This window comes from Magallana gigas, chromosome 2 (assembly GCF_963853765.1).
Source record: "Magallana gigas chromosome 2, xbMagGiga1.1, whole genome shotgun sequence".
NCBI classification, from domain to species: Eukaryota; Metazoa; Mollusca; class Bivalvia; order Ostreida; family Ostreidae; genus Magallana; species Magallana gigas.
Window position 1 is genome coordinate 57,125,512 of NC_088854.1, and position 23,252 is coordinate 57,148,763.

Sequence of the window (23,252 nt, forward strand, 5' to 3'; positions counted from 1 at the left end):
AGTGATTACCTCCTGTGTTTTTAATTGGCTGATAAATTGAGTTTAATTTCTTTCATTCATTCATTCTTTATTTCTTTGAGCTTTGCAGCTCATCAGATTTTACAAATTAAACATAGTAAAGTACAAAAGTGGGTATTTTACAGGAGACCCTATTACATTGTACATACATAAATATGAAAAATTGACATAAGTAAAGGCGAAAAGAATCAAAAGAACAACATCTAACGTTAATTACATATATCGTTTCTTAATTTCATACTATAATAAATGTATTTGCCGAGGTTACGCATATCTTTAAAATTTTCGTTATTAAACAATTGCAACAGCTTGAACATCGATGGTTTCTCATAAAAATACTTTTTAATATATTTTTGACGGCATTCAATATATACTGGACACACTATTCATCTTCAACATAGTTTTTACATGAAAAGCAGTTCCTTTGGGCTCTCTGTGTATTATTGCACCTTCCAGTTTCGATAGCTAAACGATGAGACCTCGCCCCCTTTTACCTACAGAAAAACAAACAGAACTGGTGCAAGGGTGCAAAGATGTAACAATATAATAAAAACAATTATTTCATCGAATCAATTTTGTTCATAGCCAGAGTTGTCGTTCATAGGTTGATCCATATTCACACTAAACTTTTAAATAACTCGATGATATATTTTGAAGACTAAAGTATTTGACAAACTTAAAGATTTCATAATTTTCCGTGGGGGGGGGGGGGGGGGGGGGGTAAATATTTGGCACACAATTTGATACCCCCCCCCCTTCCCAAGAAAAAAAACCCCTGTATCGACCCGTTTCTTATTGTGATGTAGAATTTCAATCAAAATTAATAACGTAAAAATTTCATGTTTTACAGGTTTTTTTTATATTTAGCTTGCGTTTACGCCTGCGATGTACATAATCAAATATATTTATTATATAAAATTGCTTGCGATTTACATCATATCAGAGACATACATTAACACGAGTGTCAATCTATATCAATGACTAAAGACCAAGTATAACATTGAAAAGTAGTTTGTATTTATGTCTCTGATCATATTGGAAAATTCTAATTTTATTATTAAAAAAGACTTGTTTTTTTTTTTTAAATAAACCAATATATTATTACGATAGTGTACTTATTCATTGATTTTTTTTATGACGATCTGATTTAAAAGTAGGCCACGGGATCGAGATATTTTACTTATTATAGAGTATATATATATCACATATCACATGCGAAAATGCAGGAAAACCTGTTACATGAACACACGTCTTTTATTCCTATAACTTTAGATAACGCCAGGTGGGTGGGTGGGGTAACAAAAAAGTTCCGCAAGATTAATGTGACGCAAGCTGACACGTCTTGAATTCCAAGAAGCACTACTCTTTTTCCTTTCTGTGAAAACGACATCTGTCATAAGAGTTATCTTCCTTCATAGCTATAATCACCATCTTTCTTTTTCTTCCTCTTCATTGCCACTCACGTTTTATATTAAAATATCTTACAAGTATCTTTTTGTGGTGAATTTACTTTAGTGGACGTTCCTATCATTTGCCAAGACATGCGTTTATATGAAACAATAATGTGTTCAAACCGAAAATGGTTTATAGGTCAGATCAGCTGTGACCTGACCTAGCGACACGCCCCTCTTGGCGTGTGTAGGTGTGGCAGAACCGAGCTCCCGGATGAGTAAACATGGCGGACGGACGGCGAGAGTGAGGAAGAAACAAGTCGCTGAGGTAACTAACCTTTTGTTTATTCAAACTGATGTAATGTTTCACAAAGAGCTTGATGCACATGTAGCGACAATAATTTGCATCTTTAAAACATAAACAGAAACTCGATCTTCCGTCGGGTCGCAGTAAACATCGTGCTCAGCTGTTATTTTTTCTTTTTCTTCCCACCGATATCGGCCTGTCCACTCAAGTCAAGTTTCTTTGTCCGGAACATGGGTTCTTTTGTGAATTGTTAGAAGAAATGCAGTTAAAACCAACGCATCCCTTTTACAGCAATTATAATGAGCGCTGTGGTCATTTATTTTGTGTGATTACTATGTGCATATTTTTATTCATTTATAACATTATAAGGCCTCTTCATTAGTATAATTTATGTTGGGTCCCTAACAAGGAAGAAAAATAATATGTTGACCATTGATTGCAAAGCTTTTACAAGGTTCTTCATACGTTCATACAAATATTTTACAATATGTAAGAATTAAGAATATCAAATCAATGCACCTATATATCCCTCCCCCCAAAAAAGTTGTATCACTATAGTTTTATTTTCTTGCAATAACTTATGTATGCCAAATATTATATCAATACAAAACAAACAATATTGCTTGTCAATTGAATATTGGTAGTTCATATTCAGCACAAAAATGATGACAGATTATTTGTTAAACTCTGAACAGCTGAAGGGCCTTCTTTGTATTGAATGATAGAAAGAAAACAGAACACAAAAATTCTCTCTGTAGCTATCTGTCATTCCTCACTTTTTCTCAGAAATTCCACATCATTGATTGATGGGTTTTTCCTGTGCTCTCCACTTGTACAAGATGATTGATAAAATTAATGATTATTATATAATTTACACTTAAATCTCCACTTTTTGAAGGAGATGAATGGATTGCCTTCAAGGTTTTTTCTTCCTTTCCCTATGAAAACTTCTGATAAACATACCAATGGTCAACGCAGTTCAAATAAATTAAATTCCAGTTTCACCACTTTTTACAACATACAGTTATGTTCATGACAAAGTACTCAAAGTACAGTGGGTTGTTTTTAAAAAATTTGTTGTCAACAACTTGATCACTGGCTGTGGGCATGATGAAGCTTTGATGAACGAGACTGTATCAAACTTGATAACGAATGACGGTGAGGGTCGGGCCACACCTGCCCGCTCTACCTGTGAATACCTGTGTACACCTGTGTGTTCACAGCATTCATTCCCAGTTAAGATTCAGTTCATATGATTTTAACAAAACTTGGAAAAAACTTGTCTAAGGCCTATAAAAAAAATTGTGTGTTTAGGGTAACACTGATGAAAAAATTAGGTTAGGTAGGTAGCGATTTTTTTTTTTATTTTATCATATTTTTTTCTGCATGAATCCTAAGAATGTTTGTTTATGTCATATCTAAAAACAGATCTTTTGATAGAAATAATATAAAATTCACAATCAGATAAAACAGACATCTAAAAATGGTAGGTTCAGGGCATTTTTGTAGGTTAGGTTGGGTTACCCTAAACACACAACTTTTTTTTTAAGGCCTAACTAATAGATTCTATCCTTTTAATACCAGGAAAAATATTAGGTGTCAAAAACATCTTCAGCATGCCTCTGTAAGAGTAATTTTATTTTGGTCTCATTTAGTCTTTACTCTATCGTTACTTTGAGCTGAATCATTTTCTGGAAATTTTGAAAGGGAAAAACAAAATAAATAGGTTTAATAGAAATAGATACAGTTTACCTGCGATTTTCATGTAAATAGTATACTGTCTAGTAGTTTTTAATATAAAAAGAGAGTTTAGAATTTAAGGAATGGCAAAAATATGTATAGAACAGTATTACAGCATGTACATTGATGGTTTTTCTGCTTTAATTTATAAACTTGATATCCTATTCAACAAATACTTAAAATTTCAAAATGAAAAGTTCAGCATGTACTGTGAATAACTGTGTATATAATATATTTTATAATTCTTATTTTTTTTTTTTAGCTTTTTACTCCCATATTCAATCCAGACAGGTGTCTAAGGATTTGAATTTAAAAAAAATGAGATATGTTAATACATTTATAAACAGATACCCATCATTTGTTAGTATATATAATTGGTTTTTCAATATAGGGTCACACACTGCCAATATTGAATGTCAGGCGCAGACTATGCATGCACGATTCATTTATTGATTTATAACATTTCTGGAAGAAAAGGGGTGGGGTGGAGTTTTTAAACAAATTTTCTGGGTCTTTTTTGTCACAATTTTTAATATGTAATGCGATTGATTTTTGTTTTTTCATTCAGGTCATTTTATTATTCTAAAGTGGAATCTAAAGGTCAAAATTTCTAGGACATTGCTTTTTCTATTCTTAATACATGTAGTAAATGGCCTTTTTTAATGACACATTTATGTCTTCCTGATATTTGCAAAAAAACAGCATATGGATAGATTAATCCCTGGACAGTTTACAGGTCTTATGATATGAAAACCTAGATTTTGAAACAGTGTATAGGTTGTCATCTTAAAAGACACACTAAGCTCAGCTGACACAATGATTTCGATATTTCAGATCACAAAACAGATGTCTGAAGATAAAAAAGAAGACAGAACAGTCGGGAACAGACATTAATTCCTCAGTGCTTCCAGAACCCGCGACCAAAGTAGGTGAAATTTAATGCAAAAATGCCTAGAGATCGAAAACCTTTTTTTCCCTCAATTTCCTGCAAATAAAAAAACTTATCTCCCCTGAGCTACGGGTTTCAGGGTCATGTCGTAGAAGCTTTAAGCCCTTTAGGAAGTGCGATATAGTTTCATGTCCTAGCCGGCTTTGACGTTCATTTGTTTTTTGTAAGTAAAATTTTCTGGTTAAGGGAACCACAAAATGATTCCTGAATTCTCAATGTTAATTATACCCCCGCAAACGAAGTTTAGGGGGGTATATTGGTTTCACCCTGTCCGTCTGTCTGTCCGTCCGTCTGTCCGTCTGTCCGTCTGTCCGTCTGTCTGTAGACGCAACTTTGTCCCCCCTATAGAATTTTTTATTACTGCATGGAACAGTTTGAAAATTTGTACATATGTTGAACACCATCTGAAGATGTGCACCTGCAATTTTTTTTAAGATCAGACAAGATTTAATGATTTTATGACAGTTTTCATTTTCCTTATTCTATATATTGTACACTAATGTTGAAAAGTAAGGGAGGTAATCCTTACAGATTTTATTAATTAATTAATAGAAAACACTCTAAAATATATTTATATAAATACATCCAGATGGAGTTTTTTGTCTTTATGTCTTAATTAATAAAAAAAAAATATTTTTTATAAGTATTCTATCAACTGACAATGCAAAGTTTTTGTTTGTCAATGATAAATTCTTATGAGCTAATGAGAACATCAAAGACAAGTGTGGCTGAATTCATTTGTCCCAAGGGAGCCATTATCTGAGCCATGGTTCAGATGGAGCATGTGTCTAGGGGAAATTGATAATCTGTAAAATGGGTGATGGTTTTGGGGCTATTTTAAAACTGTTTCATGTAAACCAAAAGGTCTATCATTATAAGGAAATAAATAATATAATTATTAATAAAGAAGTTAAAACTATTTTTAAAGGTTGTTTAAATTTATTTGTCAAGTAATTCGTGAAGTGACCCTATTGGGCATTAATTTAAATGAAATTCAAAATTACTGATATGATTGTAGTGTTTTGGCAATTTTAGAATTGTTTGTAATATTAAATTTTCTTTTTTACATATTTTTACATAGTATGGTAATTATGGTAATATTTGGGAGTTTATTAAATTTAACAAGCTCATCAAAGAAAATCATAGTCCTATGGGATCAATTTTCTGATATGGAGTTCAATTGTGCCATAGGAAAAAGTGAGGAAAATTTGAAACAACTAATTGCATTTGTCAAGACTCTTATTAGAAAGATATTGAAAGTTTTATCAACAGAAGAGCATTGCTTGGCTACCGGTATTTCTATTCACTGCAAAGGGAGGGGTTATTGTCATTTTGTTGGTTTTTCTTTAAATCAATTAAATTAAAAAAAATATATCATCAAATACATACATTTGTAAATGTATTACTGTTATAGATATGTATTTATAGTGAAATTCTGACAATTTTGATTTTGATTTTTCTTTGTTAACTATTTTTTTTTTTTTTTACATTTCTAGAATTTTTTTTTTGTATGTGTTCCAAACCTTAATTATTATTCAATTCAATTATTTGTCCCATTTGAAATTAGCCTAGCGGGGGTATTAGTCCCATTAGGACAGTTCTAGTTTCCGCTGTGGTGGCAGGTCCCAAAACTTAATCACCGCAAGATTAATGTGAGATTAATGTGAGATTAAAAGACTTGAAAACTGGAATTAAGTTTACAGGCTTAAAGAACATTGAACTTTTAGTGCACAATTTGCATCCGATCTGAATGACTGCTTAAGGTATACAGGCTGTTTTTGGCATTATGGTTTTAATCTTTTAAGGATTTTGCATCCATCAGGATATTATAAGAGATTGGGCTGATTTACACGTAGGAAATGTGTGGGATGATCATGCTGAAAGCCAGTAAAAAAAATAAGTACGCAAGCATACAGACAAACAATTTGTAAGATAAATCAAGCACATCCAGATATGAATGTTTAACCATCTATCCTATATCAAAGTTTGTTATTCAGAACACATTGAATGTTTTTATTGAATCTGTGATTAAATATCATATTTGCATGTAATTGTCTATATCCCGAAGGATTTTGAATGCATTAACTTAAAAAGGACAAGGTATATTTAAGTAGGACTTTTAAGTAGTTCGGAAGATGCCAGGACTTGCCTGTATTTTCTGCCATTAACTACTTAAAAGAACATTTGGTGATCATTAACTTCAAGATCTCATGACTTTAAATGAAATTAGAGTAATACTGCATGACCTTTATTTAATCATCTTTAGAAATTGGTGTGACTTAAGCTTTGTATCTGTTTTGACATCCAACTGCAGATGGACAAACATTTAGTAACATGTTTCTTTGTGTATGTTTTATAATTGATAAAGTTCCAGAAAAGTACAGATTTTAAGATGGTTCATTATTAATCACTTAAATAGCGCAGGTGCCATGAATAGTTTAATTTGCAACACTGAAAGTTTAAGAACTACCATAGTGTATCAAATTTATGGTTGAGAGAGTAGGGGTTGTTCTAGCTAGTAAATAAATGAAAAACGTATGGCGGAGAGAGAGGGATGTACCTGCAGAAAATAGATAACTGGCAACGCTGCCTGTTTGATCGGAAGTCAACTCTGGGAGGATTCCGGAGTTCAGCAGTGGCTCGTTAGATAAGATGGACAAACATCATAGGTGTGGCCAGCAGAGCTAATCTCTGGAAAATCTTACTCGACACCTGGTTAAATTAAGTAACGTTACAATACCCAATCAATACTTGAAATAGATATCTTCAAAAGTCTCTGAAAGTATAACAAAATTTCTGAATGTTTTTAATCAATTAAAGGTGGCAATGATTATTGCAGAATGTGCATTTGTTGCATTAATTTTTTTTTATTGATTTTTAATCTGATTGAATAAAGCTGGGTAATGATTTTTTGATACGCAATCTTTTGCACACGGGGCTTGGTAAAAACTGGAGCAGATCTGGCAATTTTATTTCTGGTGTCTTGACTATTTAGAGCAGTAACTTAGAGGACACTCATGTTTTTTTGATAAGAAGAATTGCAACAGGAAAATGATTGTTGGAGATAAGAACCCAAGGGACAGAACTAGTGTCAATTCTTATCATAATAATACCTCAATCCCGTGAAGTGATAGGCTTCAATGTCTGTAGGTGATAACACGGGACTTGGGGGATATTATCGGCTTCCTGGTTCAACCTGATCGATCAATACATCAATCACAGTTTGAAATATTTTGGAAGTGTTCCCTGTTCACAAAAAAATAGAATTTTCCTGCTGAAAGAGTTTTTATCATTGGACGATTTAATCAAATTTTAAAAAAAGGTTTTTCGAGTAAATAGAGCTCTGATATCCAGTAAAAAATGTTTTATTTTTTTAAGACGTTATCTCTCTCTACAATCCGTTTGGCTAATTAATTAAGGTATGAGTCATATGACCTCTTCATAAATAAGATTTTTCGGAGGTGTCTGTGTAAGTGCAGGAAATAAATGTAACTGTCAAGATGCATAAGGCAGTAGCTGTAATGGACAAACATTTGCTTAATGAAATGCAGAGTAAATGAGTAAGGCTTGAACAATTCATAAAAAAAGCTGCAAACTTAGCAGGAAATTCTTGATAAACAAGTGTTGAAGTTTATTTGTGCATGAGATGGAGAATTTAGAAGACTATGACACTGTCCAGAATCTTGTACAGTTTGTATTGTCCAGAATCTTGTACAGTTTGTATTGTCCAGAATCTTGTACAGTTTGTACTGTCCAGAATCTTGTACAGTTTGTACTGTCCAGAATCTTGTACAGTTTGTACTGTCCAGAATCTTGTACAGTTTGTACTGTCCAGAATCTTGTACAGTATCTTGTACAGTTTGTATTGTCCAGAATCTTGTACAGTTTGTACTGTCCAGAATCTTGTACAGCTTATATCATTGCTATCACTCCTCCACACCCCTTTCTCCATCAGTCCTAATTATTCAAGGCCTTGTTAGATCTACGTCAAAGATTCCCCTCTCACCTAGTGAGTCCACTATGATGAGGAAAAATCCAAGACTCCCGCACAAACATGGTCATTGTCATGTTTACCATAGAAAGTGAAAATAGCCAGCGTTATCTCAGCTGATGGATAACAGATTAGCAGTAGGCAGGTAAACCAAGATCCTGGCATCCATTTCTGGTCCTCTGCCTGTCTCTCGGTCGCCAGTGGTGTCATTAATCACTTATAGGGGAGACCCCACCCTTTTCTCTAAAATTGGAATTTGGCTGGCTGACCAGGCGGGATATGGTTAGATTGGGTGTGCGAGGGAGAGCCAATACAGACATGTTTGCCACAGGGAGCAGTAGTTTTGACCCTGAGAATTTTGGGATGTCCCAGCAAGCTTCGGAACTCAGCATTGCCCACTGGGTTAAGGTTGGTAACTTGGTAATCCTATGTAATTTTCCCCACGATTTTAGGCTTAAAAATTAAATCTGCGCTTAATTCATGTAAAGTATGATAAATAAAGACAGCCACGCAAATTCTCTGGATTTGGACTCTGGAGATTTGAATCAAGAATGCCCAATATGATGTGATCATTTGATTGTTCTATATTCCTATAAAAGGAATGAAAGAGAAGTTAATAAGCTGTTTCTCCGCGTGGAAGATACATTACTTTGTAGTCACCTGTGTTTTCTTACTGTGAGGTGTGGTGAAGGATGCGATAATTTGATTTCCTTCGGTGATTGACAGGGCCTGCTTTAGGTTTTAATGACTGTACATGTCGGTACAGTACCAGATCTGCATACTCAAGTCACTAAACATGGAGGTGGTGTTTTCTCTGACTAGCTTCATGCCTTGTTTTTCCGAGGGTAAGTTCTCAGCAGATAGTTTGTCATGTCACTTACGCAGGACCTTTGATTTAAGCTGGACTTTTACCTGTTTTTGATGAACACCATTGTTCTGCACTTGAACTTGTTTATTTGTGTTCATAATTCACTTGTTATTGATGCAAGACAGTTGTTTTATTAAGACTTGGAAATTCCATATTTACTCCTGAAGTGGAGATTTCATGGCTTATATTAGATTCATATGGTGAACATTGTTCATCTTTTCTTTTGTTCCTCAAAAGATAATTAACATGATGTGCAAGTACACTTGATCCTAATTTTCTACAAAATAAAGCTGCCCTAATTATATGTAAATTGTTGATGAACTTTGGACACCATTTTAGATAGATAAAACCATAAATCTCAGTTCTTACATCCATTAGTATAGATATGTAATAATTATCTCCATTAGACTGACACCAAAATTTGCTGGCATACCTGCAGCTATAAATTAAATGTAATAAGATTTGAATAAACACTTCAGTATTTTGGTGAGGGTTGGACAACAGACATTATTTTTTGGTCCTGTCAATGACGGGGAAATTTATGTCTCTCCTACACAAAATTTCGATTTCCTTCAGTGCTTCCAGACATTATAGCCAAGGATCTTTACACTGATGAAATTGTTTAATAATTATATGAGGAGAGAGAGAGAAAATATATGCCAGGTCGCCACAAATGGCCAAGACAAGGGTTTAAATGATCAGTTCCGTGAAATGTGTGGTATTTTTGCTTGCGTATTGATTTTCATCGTTTTCTTATTTGATGATTACAGTAGGCACGGCTATAGACAATTAATTTATATAGTCACTGTGTAAGTGGTTGCAACATGTTTAATTTTTGAATGAGTCAGACTTCTGTACTAGACACTGCATTATACATACAAGCAAACACAGCAACCACTTGAGATGTTTATACCACAGAGCTGCAAAGCAGGAAATTGTATGTAAGGTCACAAAGTCAGCCAGCCAAAGGGTGTAGCATGGGAGTGGCTGGTGGGAGGTGCTTCCAACAGCTGTAATGCATATGCAGAGGGAGGAAGATTAATTCTCACAACGGCTGGTGCTGATGCAGTCAGGTTCCTTGTTGTATGGTGAGTTCGCCCCAGTACTTGGATGGTGTGGCCCCAAGTGAAGGTATTTATGAGAATTAGGAGAGAGGAGTGTGTCACTTGTGTGTGTATTACGACTATATCTGTAGGGTAAATAGACATGTTAGTATGTCAGCTGGTGGCTTGTTCAGAGATAATATGACTAGGGGTCATAAGTTGACCCAGCCGAGACACACCTACCGTTAGGTCTCTCCTCTAGTTCTGTGTTTTATCTCTGTGACTTCGAATGAGTTTCTCGGAGGATTAGCAGGCCTTCCCGTGGGATTGTTGTCGGTATGTTTTTAGTCCGCAAAGCAGATTATAGAGGGAGTTTTTTGTTTACAGCTTTCTGTGACTCCTGGGAAGAGAAGACCTACACACTGTAGGCCGACTTGAGGAAGGATATGTGTGAGAGAGAGAGAGATTGAGGCACAGCCTAACTGTATAATGTAGGTTATGAGGATAAATTATGCAGCTAGATATCTTCTGTGAGCTCAACTGTAAAGATGTTGGCAGTTTTCCTTTTTGTGGGAGCTCGCTCAGCTGTACTATCCGCGTTTTTCAAATGAATTTTTTTGATTAATTATTTATGATATTTGGCTTATTTGGTTGTATTGACAGAGGGCACTTGCTCACACAATAGAGAGGGGACTGTGATTCACACAGTACTTGGCTCGGTACCTCTCGGGGACGACTTTCTAAGTGTGCTTATTACGCCACATACTTACAGCTCCATTGAACTGTTGACAAGTACTTGTAGAAGTAAAGATATGTATACATTACCTATGACCTTCTATGACCCTTTCGTTCTATTAGATGGACATTTTTCAGGAATGGGCCATGAAAGTTGATTTTCAAGTTATTGAAAATCTTCAATGTGAACTGATTTGATAAAAGAGTGAGTGAAAAATAATAATTGATAAGATTTCTTTGTGGCAGATATTTTTTTTCCTATGGCAATATGTATAACTTACTAATTGTTTTGTAAAGAGGTGTCATTAATTGGATCTTGTGTTTAAGAGTACAAGCATCATTTAGATGGTGATTTGATGAACTGGGTTACTCGGATAGAAAGCGATCATTTTACCATTCATTATTTTGATTATCTTGATCTAAAGGTAGAGGGAAATTAATTTAGAAGCTGGTATTTAATGTTTTTCATGTTTCATCAAATTATGGCAAATTTTGCTTAGAGGTAGAGCATGTAACCTTGAATTTGTCACTTTTATAGAAAATATTGGCCTTTAATTTCATTATTTTTTGAATATCCAATGTTAGATGGATGATAAAGTACACTTTATTTTGCTGATTGTATATCGTTTATGTCGCCTCCTGGGCTGTCAAGACGATGAATAATGTCACACTTTGTACAGGGTGTGTAAGCTCCCTCCACCTTAAGGATATTCATCTCTCGTAATCAATTAACGCATAGTGACGTCAACGGAAACTTAGTCTTAGTGGAATTATAAACTTTCTCCCATTGGTTTTTTGGTTTTTTTTTTTGTTTAGATGAATAGATCCAGCCCTGTGATAACAATTAGAATTGTGGTAGAGTCTCTTTCCTTTCTGAACAGGAAGATTATTTGGGGTTCCTTGTCGAGAAATTTGAAAGGCGAAACGTTTTTGACACCAAATCTTATTAGGTGTAAAAAAAAATAAAATATAGTTCTTTGTCATCCTTTAAATTTTGACAAGATTATATGTTAAGTGAATTAGCATGTAATTAGCATACAGTGTGTTTTTTGTCCTTTCCTATTATTTTCATGGTGGTAGAGCCTACAACCAAATAGGAAACGTTAAAATATAAGTCAATCAGGTCATTTCTTCAACTACAGAAAAGGGGTCAGATCAAGGTGTGTGTTTATGTATTGGTATGGTGAATTTTGATGAATTGAGCTGTCAAACATTCATAACATCTTAATCCCTCACCAACATTACCAGTAGTTTGATTTTATGTGATAGAGTACCTCTATGTCGTAATAAAAGTATAAACTGTATGATTTTTTGTCAATAGTAATTGAATATAACCAGTATAAACCAACAGCTATAGTGCCCATATCTATCACTGAATATTTAGCAATAGAACCATCTGCATACAAACTTGGAGTGCTGTTGAGTCAATTTACCTAGATATGATGTTGGTGGCATACTGGTCTTGTCCTTTTGGTGGAATGTGGTACCTGTGAATTACCATATGCTAATGGGAAAGACACACACACAGAAAATTCATCCATGATGCCTGTGATAAGTTAATTAATGAAATGTCAATGATTAGTTGAGGTTCGTTGACAGTTATAGTGTACAAGTTACAGTCTTACATATAGTAAAGTTAAGAACAAGGCGCCAACTTTTAATGCTCAGCCATGAGATATCAGGATGTTCCCTTGTCCCTCTGCCACATTTATACGGTAATATAACAGTGAATGATTTTTTCCTGGACGGTAGATGTGTAATGGTTTTGGTGATAACTGTTTCAGATTTCATTAACATCATGTATGCAGTGCTTAATTATCATGGAGTGAGTGGTATTTAGATGGAGACATCTTTCTCTAACAAAAAAAAAAGAAAGACTTCATCAGCTTTCCAACAGCAGCAACAAATCCTTATTGTTGTTTTTATTTTGCAGATGTCGGCCATGACAGATGACAGTGCTCCAATGGTACAGCGTATCAAACACACAGAAGACTCGGATGTTAGTTCCTCTAAATCTTTATATGGTTCGTCAGATGGTTCCCCTCCGCGATTAGATGACGACGACTCTAGTGATGAACCGCCATTTAAATGTGTCAAATCTGAACCAGGCCATGTTCTCTACCAAGACTCGCCTATGCCAATAAGCACTCATATACCCTGTGGTTTTCAAATCAAACTCGAGAATCCTAGTCCAGAGAGACAGTCCCTATCTGACTTGAGCCCGAACTCGTTGGACTCCTCAGTCTCGTCCAATGGGAGCCTAATACCACAGATCCCCTCACCGCTCAATTCCCCAATCATCGGAGAAGAGGGCATCAGTGCATTCACAAAAACTGTCCCCAAAACTTCGGAACAGAAACTGGCGTTAATAAAACTAAGTCAAATCAAGAGTGCGTTCAATTACAGATCTCCAAATAAACCCACATCTATTGGACAAATGTTTGCTCTGAAAAAACGAATAAAACAGGCGCAGCTGAATGGGGATGCAAATTTGACTGCGAACTCCCCCTCCCCCCTAACGGAAGGGGAGGTGGTCAACAGATTGTTATCTAAAGACGCAGCCAAAAATGGAGGCAAGGTTGGTAGAACAGATTGTTAGCATATTAATTAATTATATATTGTTGGTTATAAATTTTTTATATGTAAGAATCATTATACATGATGAATATCTTGAAAAGGACAATGCTGAATAAACAAGTCAGTTAATATTGGGTCCCTTAGTTAATGTTTATTGTTTAAAGTGACTTGGCATTCCTTCTAGATTTGTTAGTGTGGTTAACCTTTCAGAAGAACACTGGACTCTCGTGTCAAAGGTCCCAAGTTCAAATCATAAGCAGAGGCTTATAATTAATTTCTGCCACGTATATTGTACGTGTACAACAAATTTTGATAAGGGCTCTGTCAGCTGTATGTTTTATTTTACATTGAAATATGAACTTTACTTTATTCTGCTTTGTACAATTTTATAACTAATTCAGTTTGATCATATCAACATAATATGAACAATATGTAGGCTGTAAAATGTAGTTTTCAATAAGAGAGAAAATTGGGTTCACTAAAGAGTTTTGGGAAGTGTAACATTTCTTGGAGTCTTGCTTTTCTTGCAAGTCTTGCTAGTTGTTTTTTTTTTTTGTATTATGTATTAGCGTTAGATTCTGTGAGATAAGGTAGGCCTCCACTGGTTTGGCAGAGGTGAAACAGAATACAGTTTCCACTGTGTAACCTTCTGGTATAAAGGCTCTCTAAATTCCAGCATTGATAACTCTTGGTTTGTTTGGCTTTGAACAAATGGTTGCTTAATTTTGTTGTCTCTAAACAGTTCTATTTGTAGCCCAAGTCTCATTCTCTCCCCCAGAATTAACTTAAAGAAATGCTATCTATGATAAAGGTGTCTGGTTTAATTGTCAGTTTATTAGACATTATTGGATAGACAAGACTTAGGAGATTGTGTAAAACCCACAGCGGTATTCTACGATTGTGGCGTTATTCTATGATTGTGGTCTACCTGCACTGAGAGAGGTGGGCGAGTGGTAGGATTTCTGTAGAGTTCTGCAATTGTCATTGATCGTTGGTGTTTCTGGCACTCGAGTGTCCATCTCTGACAGGGTTCTTCCTCCAGGCTGCGTGTATCTTGTCACAGGCACTTAACTTCCACACCTACAGATCCCACAGGGTGCTGCTGGGAACCAGAAAATGCCAGTATTTTAGGAAACAATTAAGAATTGATTTGGGGCAATTCTGATGAATTCAGTTGTTTCAAAAATACAAAAAAAGATTGATTTTATTCCCACAGATTTCACTAGGGACCAGGTGTGGTTGCCCTGTGTTGTAAGGAGCTTGCGGACTATGAACAGCTGCAGCCCAGGGTTGGGATGCATATTTTATAATTTTACACTTTGTAATGGGTCCCTCTTAGACATCTTCCTGGTTAAAATGTGGGTTTCCTGTGCATCAAGTTCCTGTGAGCAATTTCCGACCTCACTGACTGGGCGTGTTCCTCTCTGTTTGGTGAAGAAAAGGGATCATCGTGGTATTTTATATTAAAACATTTTCCTCTATTTATACAATGCTGATAAGTAGTTTTTGTTTTCACATGTAATGAAGTGGAAACAGACATTTAATGCAAAGTTAAGTATCAATTACATCAATTTCAATGTATTATTAAAACAACATCAATATTTTATAGTTTTGTAAAACTGTAGCATGAATGAATCTGGAAACCCAAGTTTCTAATATTTTGCTTTAATTTGTTACTTGTTCCCCTTATATAAGCACCATATAAAACTCGGCAAAACTATATTACAAGAATCAGGGGTTTCGGGTATGGATGTACTTGTAACCAGGTTACAGATTTCATAAAACTGTCGAGAGAATATAGACTAAGGGCTAGCTGTTTCCAGTAGTTAAGTGGATCATTACCGAGACAATTGACCCTTAATCTGTACCTACACCACATTTCGCCTCGTTTGAGGTAGCACTGGATGTGATTACCGCCAAAAAATACCTGTGAGAGATTCGTTACTTGTCAAATTATACGAAAATTATCAGACTGCAAATGTCGCCCCTAAGCATTTGGTTGTGGAGTTATTATGCAAAAGAGAGAGGACTTGTAGAGTGATAATTGGCTTAGATATAACTCAATGACCAAATTAATGCTAATGTTGTAACCATATCTTTCCTGTGTAAGTTTCCTGCTCTGGTAGTTTCCTTTTTCCTGGAAACTTTACTGTGGAAAAATGCGTGGGGGAGTGGTAGGAAATGGAGAGATTTCAGGTAGAATGTAAATAAACAACCCCAGCTCAGCGGTGTTTATTGTCAATAGAATGGTAGTATTTAGTTTGTGTGTACATTGATGGCAGAACTGGTTTTAAACTGAAAATTGAACAAGTTTTCCCAGATTGTTATAGTAAGGAGCCAGTGACAGAGATTATGGGAAGCCGCTGAAATCCGATACTAGCATAAGTAGTCATATTTACACTGGGAAACTTTCAAAATTTTATTGAAAAAATTATCCATTGAAGCTAGTTCGAAAAAAGGTATACTGTACTAATGGGATATCAGAGAGACTGCAGCTGCATAGCTATTATATTGGCCAATAAAAAGAGTGATTTACTGAACGAAGAGGGTGTTTGAAAATGAATAAGAGATTTCTGATTTTGAATGAAATGCTTAAGTTACACTTGTCTGAGCATTTTATCAAAAAATATACAAGATGTCTGACATACATGAACCCTGAAGCAATGATGTAATTCTGTTGCCATGGGTGACGGTGGGAAGGTGTGGCGGGCCATGTACATTTAGATACCAAGCAAGAGATTACTCCTGTTGGAGTTTCACCATAGTCTGTTTGAGAGGCCAATGAAATATTCCCATGGAAGCTGTGTTTTTTTGTTTTCATTATTGATATGAATTCTTGTTCTAAAGTATTCGTTAAGGAAATTCAGATGAAGAGAGTTTGCAAACTTTGTCATGTTTGTTCAAGACAAATATACGTGGGTGCAGAATCATGTGTTGTAACTCCTGAACACTCTGCATCATAACGATGTTGTGGTATGTTTAGTATTCAAGTGCAAAACAACAACTGGTGCTTTGACTGGTTCCCCACTTGCGGTGGGTCGCCATGAGAACCCCCTGCTGAGCTACGCATTGTCTCGTTCAAAGTTCTCAGCTGATTGGTCTGCATTTAATATCAGTCATATGCTTCAATGAATACTAATAATTCGTTCTCCCATAGAGTTCTTTTTCACTCTTCTATTTTCATTTTTTAAAAAGATGCCTAATTGCTTGATTTTCAAAGATACATTAGTACGAAGAAAAAATGAAGTAGGCTGACACAGTAATCTACCTTAGAAAAAAAGTTCATTACGAAGGTGAAAAGAAATATTTTTTTTTTATTGCTGTCTGAAAATAAAATTGTGACCCCCAAGTGACAACATGCAATTCCTGTGGTAGCAGTGGCGATGAGATGATAAGTATTTGTGTCGCGATGTGATGACTACCGAGCCACTATTGGTTATGTTTGGGCTCAGGGGGTGACATGGAGAACATAATTGGCAACAAGTCAGAGAAAAAGTCTCAGGGGGGCCTGACCTTAATAAACTTTAAAAGGACTTAAATATTATGTTCAAACTATGTCTGTCTCTAATACACACCAGGGGATTTCCCATAGTTTTCTTTAAGGATCCAAGAAAATCTTAATCCATCAAACAGCAGTAAACCTGCCAATTCTCGAGGTGTCGAATAAATAACTGTAAACATAAATTTGACGGAAATCCTGTCAACTAATTTGTGTAATCATATTACATGTCATAATTGTGTCTCAGGTGTGGGGTTACACTTAAACTTGTAAGTGAATCAATTCCTCCTTTCAATCAATCCCTGACTCTCTATGGCCACACCAGTGTATAGAATAATGGGACCGAATATAAATAAATATTTTTATATCAGCGTTGATAACACTTCCTTGACCTCAATTGAAGTTTCTTCACTGGATTACTTTAAATCAATAAAATGATATTCACAAGCATTGGGGCTTATATCCATGTCTTTTTTGCCTTCCTTACTTTCCGTTTTCTCTGGCAGTTGGGATTTTATGGGACAGGCATTGGAGAGAGACCAGAGGATCCATGATTTGTGGCTATTGTGTTCATAATGACATAATGGAGGACCATCAACAGGACAAATTTCATCACTGGAACTTTAGTGATTGAATTTATGACCATTTTCTCTAATGGTCCACATTTACATGCATACTATTATGCTGATGTACATAGGAGATTTGCGGTCAACAAACTCGTGTCGAGTGACATATATGACATCCACTCGAGAAGACGTAACCCAATCGGCATAAGCCGTTTTCATTTTCAATACCCATACACTAAGACATCATTTCATACCTGACAAAGGCCTCGTTAGTAGGGACTAAGGTGGGGGACCATTAAATGTCTGAGAACTAAATAGTTGATCATTTTCATCTGTGGGTTTGTCATTGATCATTTAAATGTATTCTTAAAGAGATGCAAAGTCTATAGAACGGTGAACTAAACGCCATGAGTTTGCAAAATTTTTTTTCTCTCCGTGGGCCTGATCTACCGATAAGTCTATTACCCACATCCATTGTGCGGATATTACGGTCGTATTTACATGGAATCTCCTAGCTTCTACAATAAAGGCGTACGGCCCTGCCTCTTACACACCCACCTCCAGTTTATCTAATCAAAGGTAACAGAAGCCGTCACAACTCAATGGCCATCAATCCATAATATTTTTCAGCCTTCACGCCTTCTCTATGCCTCACCTGTGGAGCATTTAAAATATCATATTTAAAAGGCATTTCACTACGTCGGCGGATTGTATATCAATGCATTGTTGGAATCAGAAAATCAATCGTAGAACCAGGGGGTCTGTTCCCTATTGAAATCGGTGCAGTTTAAATGTTCCACTCGCCCCCTGGAGAGACTGGGTGAGGTAACATTGAATTTTGATCAGTTGACGCTCGTCGTTTTATTTTGGAGTACCTAGTGGCACTGTCAACATCATACTCCCTGAACATATCGTACTGCGGGGACAATTTATTTTAGTTGCGTTATTAACTGACCACATCTAGCTGACCATCCACATTGATTTTTTTTTTTGGTAAAATTTTGATCGTGATACTGAGAGATAAAGGAACTCAGTGTTGATATTGGATTTGAGAGTGATCTTTTGACAGCTCCTCTTTGTGTTAACAGTATCAAATCAGTGGCATTTAAATTCTACTGGACACTGACAATTTGTTTTTAAGAGACTTCTAACATCAACAGAGTGTTGGATTTGTGTGAGGATTCATCCAATCACAGATACCAGATCAGGAGTCGGGCATCTCGAGGGCATTGTCATAGCCCAATTTATCTTGTGGAAAAAAGCTATAAATAGAAACAAAGAAACTGCTAGGATTCTAAAAAAAGGTTTTGGATATAGATATTTCTTTAAATAACCTGCCATATAAAGTGGTACCGCTCTGAGACAGTATTACAATAACTTTTGTGAAGATGCATCTAACATACTGCGAGGATTTCCATCCTTTCCCAGAGTTCCCTGTCTATGGGATACCCCCTTGTCTGGGCTGCAGCCAGTCTTACCTCTTTCCCTGGGTATGTATGCTCTCTGGAAGTTCATTCAACTCTCTTATCGGTAGACAGATTCTTACTGTCATCGATAAATTAAATTACCTTTTTTTTGCAGAATACATTATGTATTTTCTAAGTATATTTTTGTTAAAAAGGACATTCTGTGCTGGGACTTTTTTGTCTATTTTGTAAACCTCAGTAATGAACACCCCCTATACATCTTGGTATATTGTGTGTGGAACCTGAATTTGATGTTCAGTAGGCTTTTGAACCTGATTTAAAACATTAAAGATTGAACTTGGATGAACAAGTTAGCTGGAACGAAAACAGTTCTTGGTCCCAGACCGGTCCTATCTTGTGGTCCAACCCCATTCTGATCAGCTGTCTTAACCTGTCCCATTATACTCAGTGTTGTCATTTGTTGAACCTGGTTGTAATTATGTAACAAGCAATGCACACTACCAGAGTTTGTTGTAAGCTGCCCTTGTACATTGCTGACTCACTCTGTGGTATTGGGAGAAGTTAAAGTTTAATTATTTTCATTGCATGTATTCCAACATGCAAATGGCAAAGAAAAGAGGATTTTTGTTGTAATGTAATGGTGATGCCATGTCACAAATAACCATTAACCCCTGTAATTGACGTCGGGCCTTTTGCTGTATTTCTTTATCCTTGCATGCCCCTGTATTTATATGCACCAAGAGCTCCAATTATATTGATCTGTCCCCTATTTTGTCTTGGGTCCTTAATTATTCATCCTGCATATGTCTTTCAATACAAACTCTTGATCTGCATTAGCAGTTGCAAAGCCTAAAGACGACTTACTCAATATCTCTAGCAATATTGTCTCCCCTCTTTAAGATGATGTATCACCATTGTGTCTATACATCATGGAATTGTGTCAAATATTGTGCCAATTTCTCCATGTGTGCGGTCGGCTGGGCGTGACCCCATGGCTAGAGGAAGAAATCGTGCAGCCGTATTATTCAGTGATCACTAGGGGTGTGGCTCGGAACAGACAGGTGTACTTTAGAATAGAATTATTATTATAATAATTCACCTACTTAAATTAGTGGGGGAACCACACCTTGCCTTTGTGGTAATGTTGTCTATGCTTGTGTGAAGAAAGATTGATAAAGCTCTCAATAATATTGACTAATAGAAATCTGACTATGTAATTTCTGTGTCATTTCAGCCGGTGCAGACCGAGCCTGTGGATTTGTCAGTGAACAAGAAGTCCCCTGATCACCCGGGCAGCCACCCCATGGACCTAGGCTGTGTCAAAAAAGGTACTACAAAGGCTTTGTGTAAAACATGGTGGGGTGGGGCAGGGCGGGGTTAGGGAGGGGCACTACGGACAAAATTAGTTTTCAGAAAGATATTGCCTGCTATTCATTAAAGGGAAATAAGTGCAGATAATCAAAATCTGGTAGCATGAGAGGAAATTGAATAAAATATACCAGGTAATGAAATTAAGTGTATTAAGGAAGATTAGAGCACCTCTTTTGAATTGAAATGAACAGACTTGGTTTAGGGGAAAATTGTGTCTAAAAAAACGATAAGGTTCAAACTTATATATTCTTCTGTTAATGAAGTTAAACAGCCTATTTCCATAATGAGTAGAACAAAAGACAGTAGGAAATGCTTAGCGGAGTTCAATAGCAGCTATCAGGCTCCCTCAATGCCACTGGGATAGGGATCTCGACATTTTTTAAACCAGCCATTATGTTAAGCGGATGTAGATTCCCATTGATGTAGTGAATCTGAACTAATGGTATTGACGCTGTTGGATGTAGAAATCCATTGAAAATGTATAATCAGAGGCTGTAGTAGGGAAGGGCTTACTCGTGACGGACGTATTACATTCTTTTTTCATAAACATCTGTATGCTAATAATAAAATACTATCGTGAAAATTGCTCAAGTGCTCTGTCTAAAAGATAACGGATCTCCTCTTGAAAAGATATGTCTGTGAGAAAGATTGAAGGGGTTAGAAATTAGCCCTCTTACCAGCGTATGTAATGTTCTGTGTAAATGAGCCATACCGAGATTTCAATTTCCCTCATGTCTGATTGGTTTATCTAGATGTACATTTTTTCCCTCAACATTTGCCAGATGTAATTCCATGATTGAAGGAGTTGATATTCTCTTTGTTCAAACTCCATGTTTTTGGGTGTTCAACTTTTATCATGACTTGTTTCCTTGGATGTTGATTGGGGGCCTGTCAATTTATTGTACAAGAAATTATTTCTAAATTCACCAATCAGTGTAAATTAATAGTTTCCAAAGATTGAAAGATTGAAACCCCTATAGATAAGAAAGGGTGAACTGAAATGATTTCTCACTCTATATTTATGATGCAATTTTACCCTTCATGAATACATAATAATGTTTTTCTGCTGAATCACTTCCATTTTTGACTTGGATCGCAAAATCATTATCGGATTTTAAGAGACGCCTGGATTAGGTCACTTAACAAAAAAACTATCCGATCTAATCCGTCTTATGGCTTGATCTAGATGACCCCAGTAAAGTACTTTTGAGGCCACAAAAATTTTGCACTTTTTGTTGACTTCCAAACCTGATAGTAGTCTTTAAACTTCTGTGTTTGTTTGTGTTCAGTGAGCTGATGTTATCTGTTGTAAACCTCACACAATACAACCGTCGAAACACTAACAAAAAAACGTGTGGAAAAGTTCACCGAGGTCTAGTGATGTTAGTTCACGGACAGCTACCCTTCACTCGGTAGAAAAAGACCGTCACAGTTTTTAACAGTTGTATTACGTCGCCTTGTTTACCGTATTAGCCGGCTAAATCCTACTTATATGTTGAAATTTATTAAAAGTTTAGATAGTGCTGACCCCAATCTTGTGATCAGTAGATTTAAACCTTGATTGGTTACTGGAGGTAGAGGGGGCCATAGATTTGCCTCATAATTCATAAAACTAAACAATTCTTTAAAGCAGTTTGACAAGTTAACAATAAAATAGAATGCTTTCAGTGAATTTTATTATCTTCCTTTTTGAGAATCAATTCTTTTTTCAAACCATGTAACTGAATACTAGCTACTTCTTCTGACAAGTAGAGTAAGGAAATAATAACTTGTATCAGAGAGTGATGTCAACATAAACAAAGTGGCGACAGGACACAATTACTATCGTGTGTGCCATTGGAGATCATACATCAGTAGACCTCACCAGAGATTTGTACATATATGTTTCCTTTTGAACTTTTCAGAGGACGACGTCATGATGCCAGGGGAGACGGTGAAGATCGGCTCAGCGGCTCTGTTGTCACTGCAGCGCATCAAGGAGGCATCAGAGTGAGTGTTTTATGGTGACATCATACAAAAAATCCCGCTAAATTCTTACACTGCAAGACAAGCTATGAATGAGTACCATATTTGGCAAATATTGCTTAAACAAAGGGCATATTTCCAGCTGTCATAGTGACATGTATGGAATTTGGTAGTGAAATATGAGATATAAAGTTTAATAAAAGTAAAATAGCTTTGTGGTGAAGTATGAATTAAAAATTTATATGGCATTAAAAGCATTTTAATGGCATGAGTAATAACGACAGGTCCTGTATTTTGTTTCCAGTAAGTTTAAAATGATGGGCTCCCCCAGCTCCCCTAGACCGGACAGTCAACCATTTCAAATGGCAGCAGCTTGTGATGCTTTCATAGACCGAGAAAAGAAAAGGCGGGTCCACAGGTGTGACTTTGAAGGCTGCAATAAAGTCTACACAAAGAGTTCGCACCTGAAAGCCCACCGACGGACACACACAGGTACACATACCTCAAACACCACTACAGAGTCTACTTTATTCTTCTGCATAAACACTCAAACATTCAAACTTCTGTATTCTAAAATTATCAGTATTTCCTCACTAGGGGAGAAGCCGTATGTATGTACATGGGAAGGCTGCACCTGGCGGTTTGCGAGATCAGATGAGCTGACCCGCCACTTCCGTAAACACACTGGTGACAAACCGTTCAAATGTAACGTTTGTGAGAGAGCTTTCTCCAGATCCGATCACCTGTCATTGCACATGAAGAGACACTGATTTGTCGGGGTAAATATTTAATCAACATTTTAAAA

General features: G+C 36.1%; 1 protein-coding gene across 5 annotated transcripts; it reads left to right on the top strand.

Moving 5' to 3' along the window:
• The first annotated feature begins 1,526 nt into the window (after positions 1-1,526).
• On the top strand, positions 1,527-23,252 carry LOC105337552 (Krueppel-like factor 8). 5 transcript variants are annotated; one of them, XM_066077398.1, is made up of 7 exons: positions 1,527-1,737; positions 4,291-4,381; positions 12,976-13,620; positions 20,346-20,439; positions 22,387-22,471; positions 22,752-22,939; positions 23,045-23,251. In XM_066077398.1, the coding sequence occupies exons 3-7, from the start codon at positions 12,976-12,978 to the stop codon at positions 23,215-23,217; spliced, it is 1,185 nt and encodes a 394-aa protein (XP_065933470.1). In that variant the 5' UTR covers positions 1,527-1,737; positions 4,291-4,381; the 3' UTR covers positions 23,218-23,251. The 5 variants fall into 5 exon arrangements, with proteins under 5 accessions (XP_065933470.1, XP_065933467.1, XP_065933471.1 ...); XM_066077395.1 differs by lacking the exons at positions 1,527-1,737; positions 4,291-4,381 and adding an exon at positions 8,654-8,804 and having other exon boundaries at positions 23,045-23,252; XM_066077399.1 differs by lacking the exons at positions 1,527-1,737; positions 4,291-4,381 and adding an exon at positions 9,104-9,241.

What these genes read in the sequence shown, in the direction of transcription:
- LOC105337552 (XM_066077395.1), top strand. Translation starts at nt 8,676, where the DNA reads ATGGTTAGATTGGGTGTGCGAGGGAGAGCCAATACAGACATGTTTGCC. An exon ending in CCTAGGCTGTGTCAAAAAAG is followed by an intron (nt 20,440 to 22,386) that starts GTACTACAAAGG and finishes TGAACTTTTCAG; the next exon opens with AGGACGACGTCATGATGCCA. An exon ending in CCACCGACGGACACACACAG is followed by an intron (nt 22,940 to 23,044) that starts GTACACATACCT and finishes TTTCCTCACTAG; the next exon opens with GGGAGAAGCCGTATGTATGT.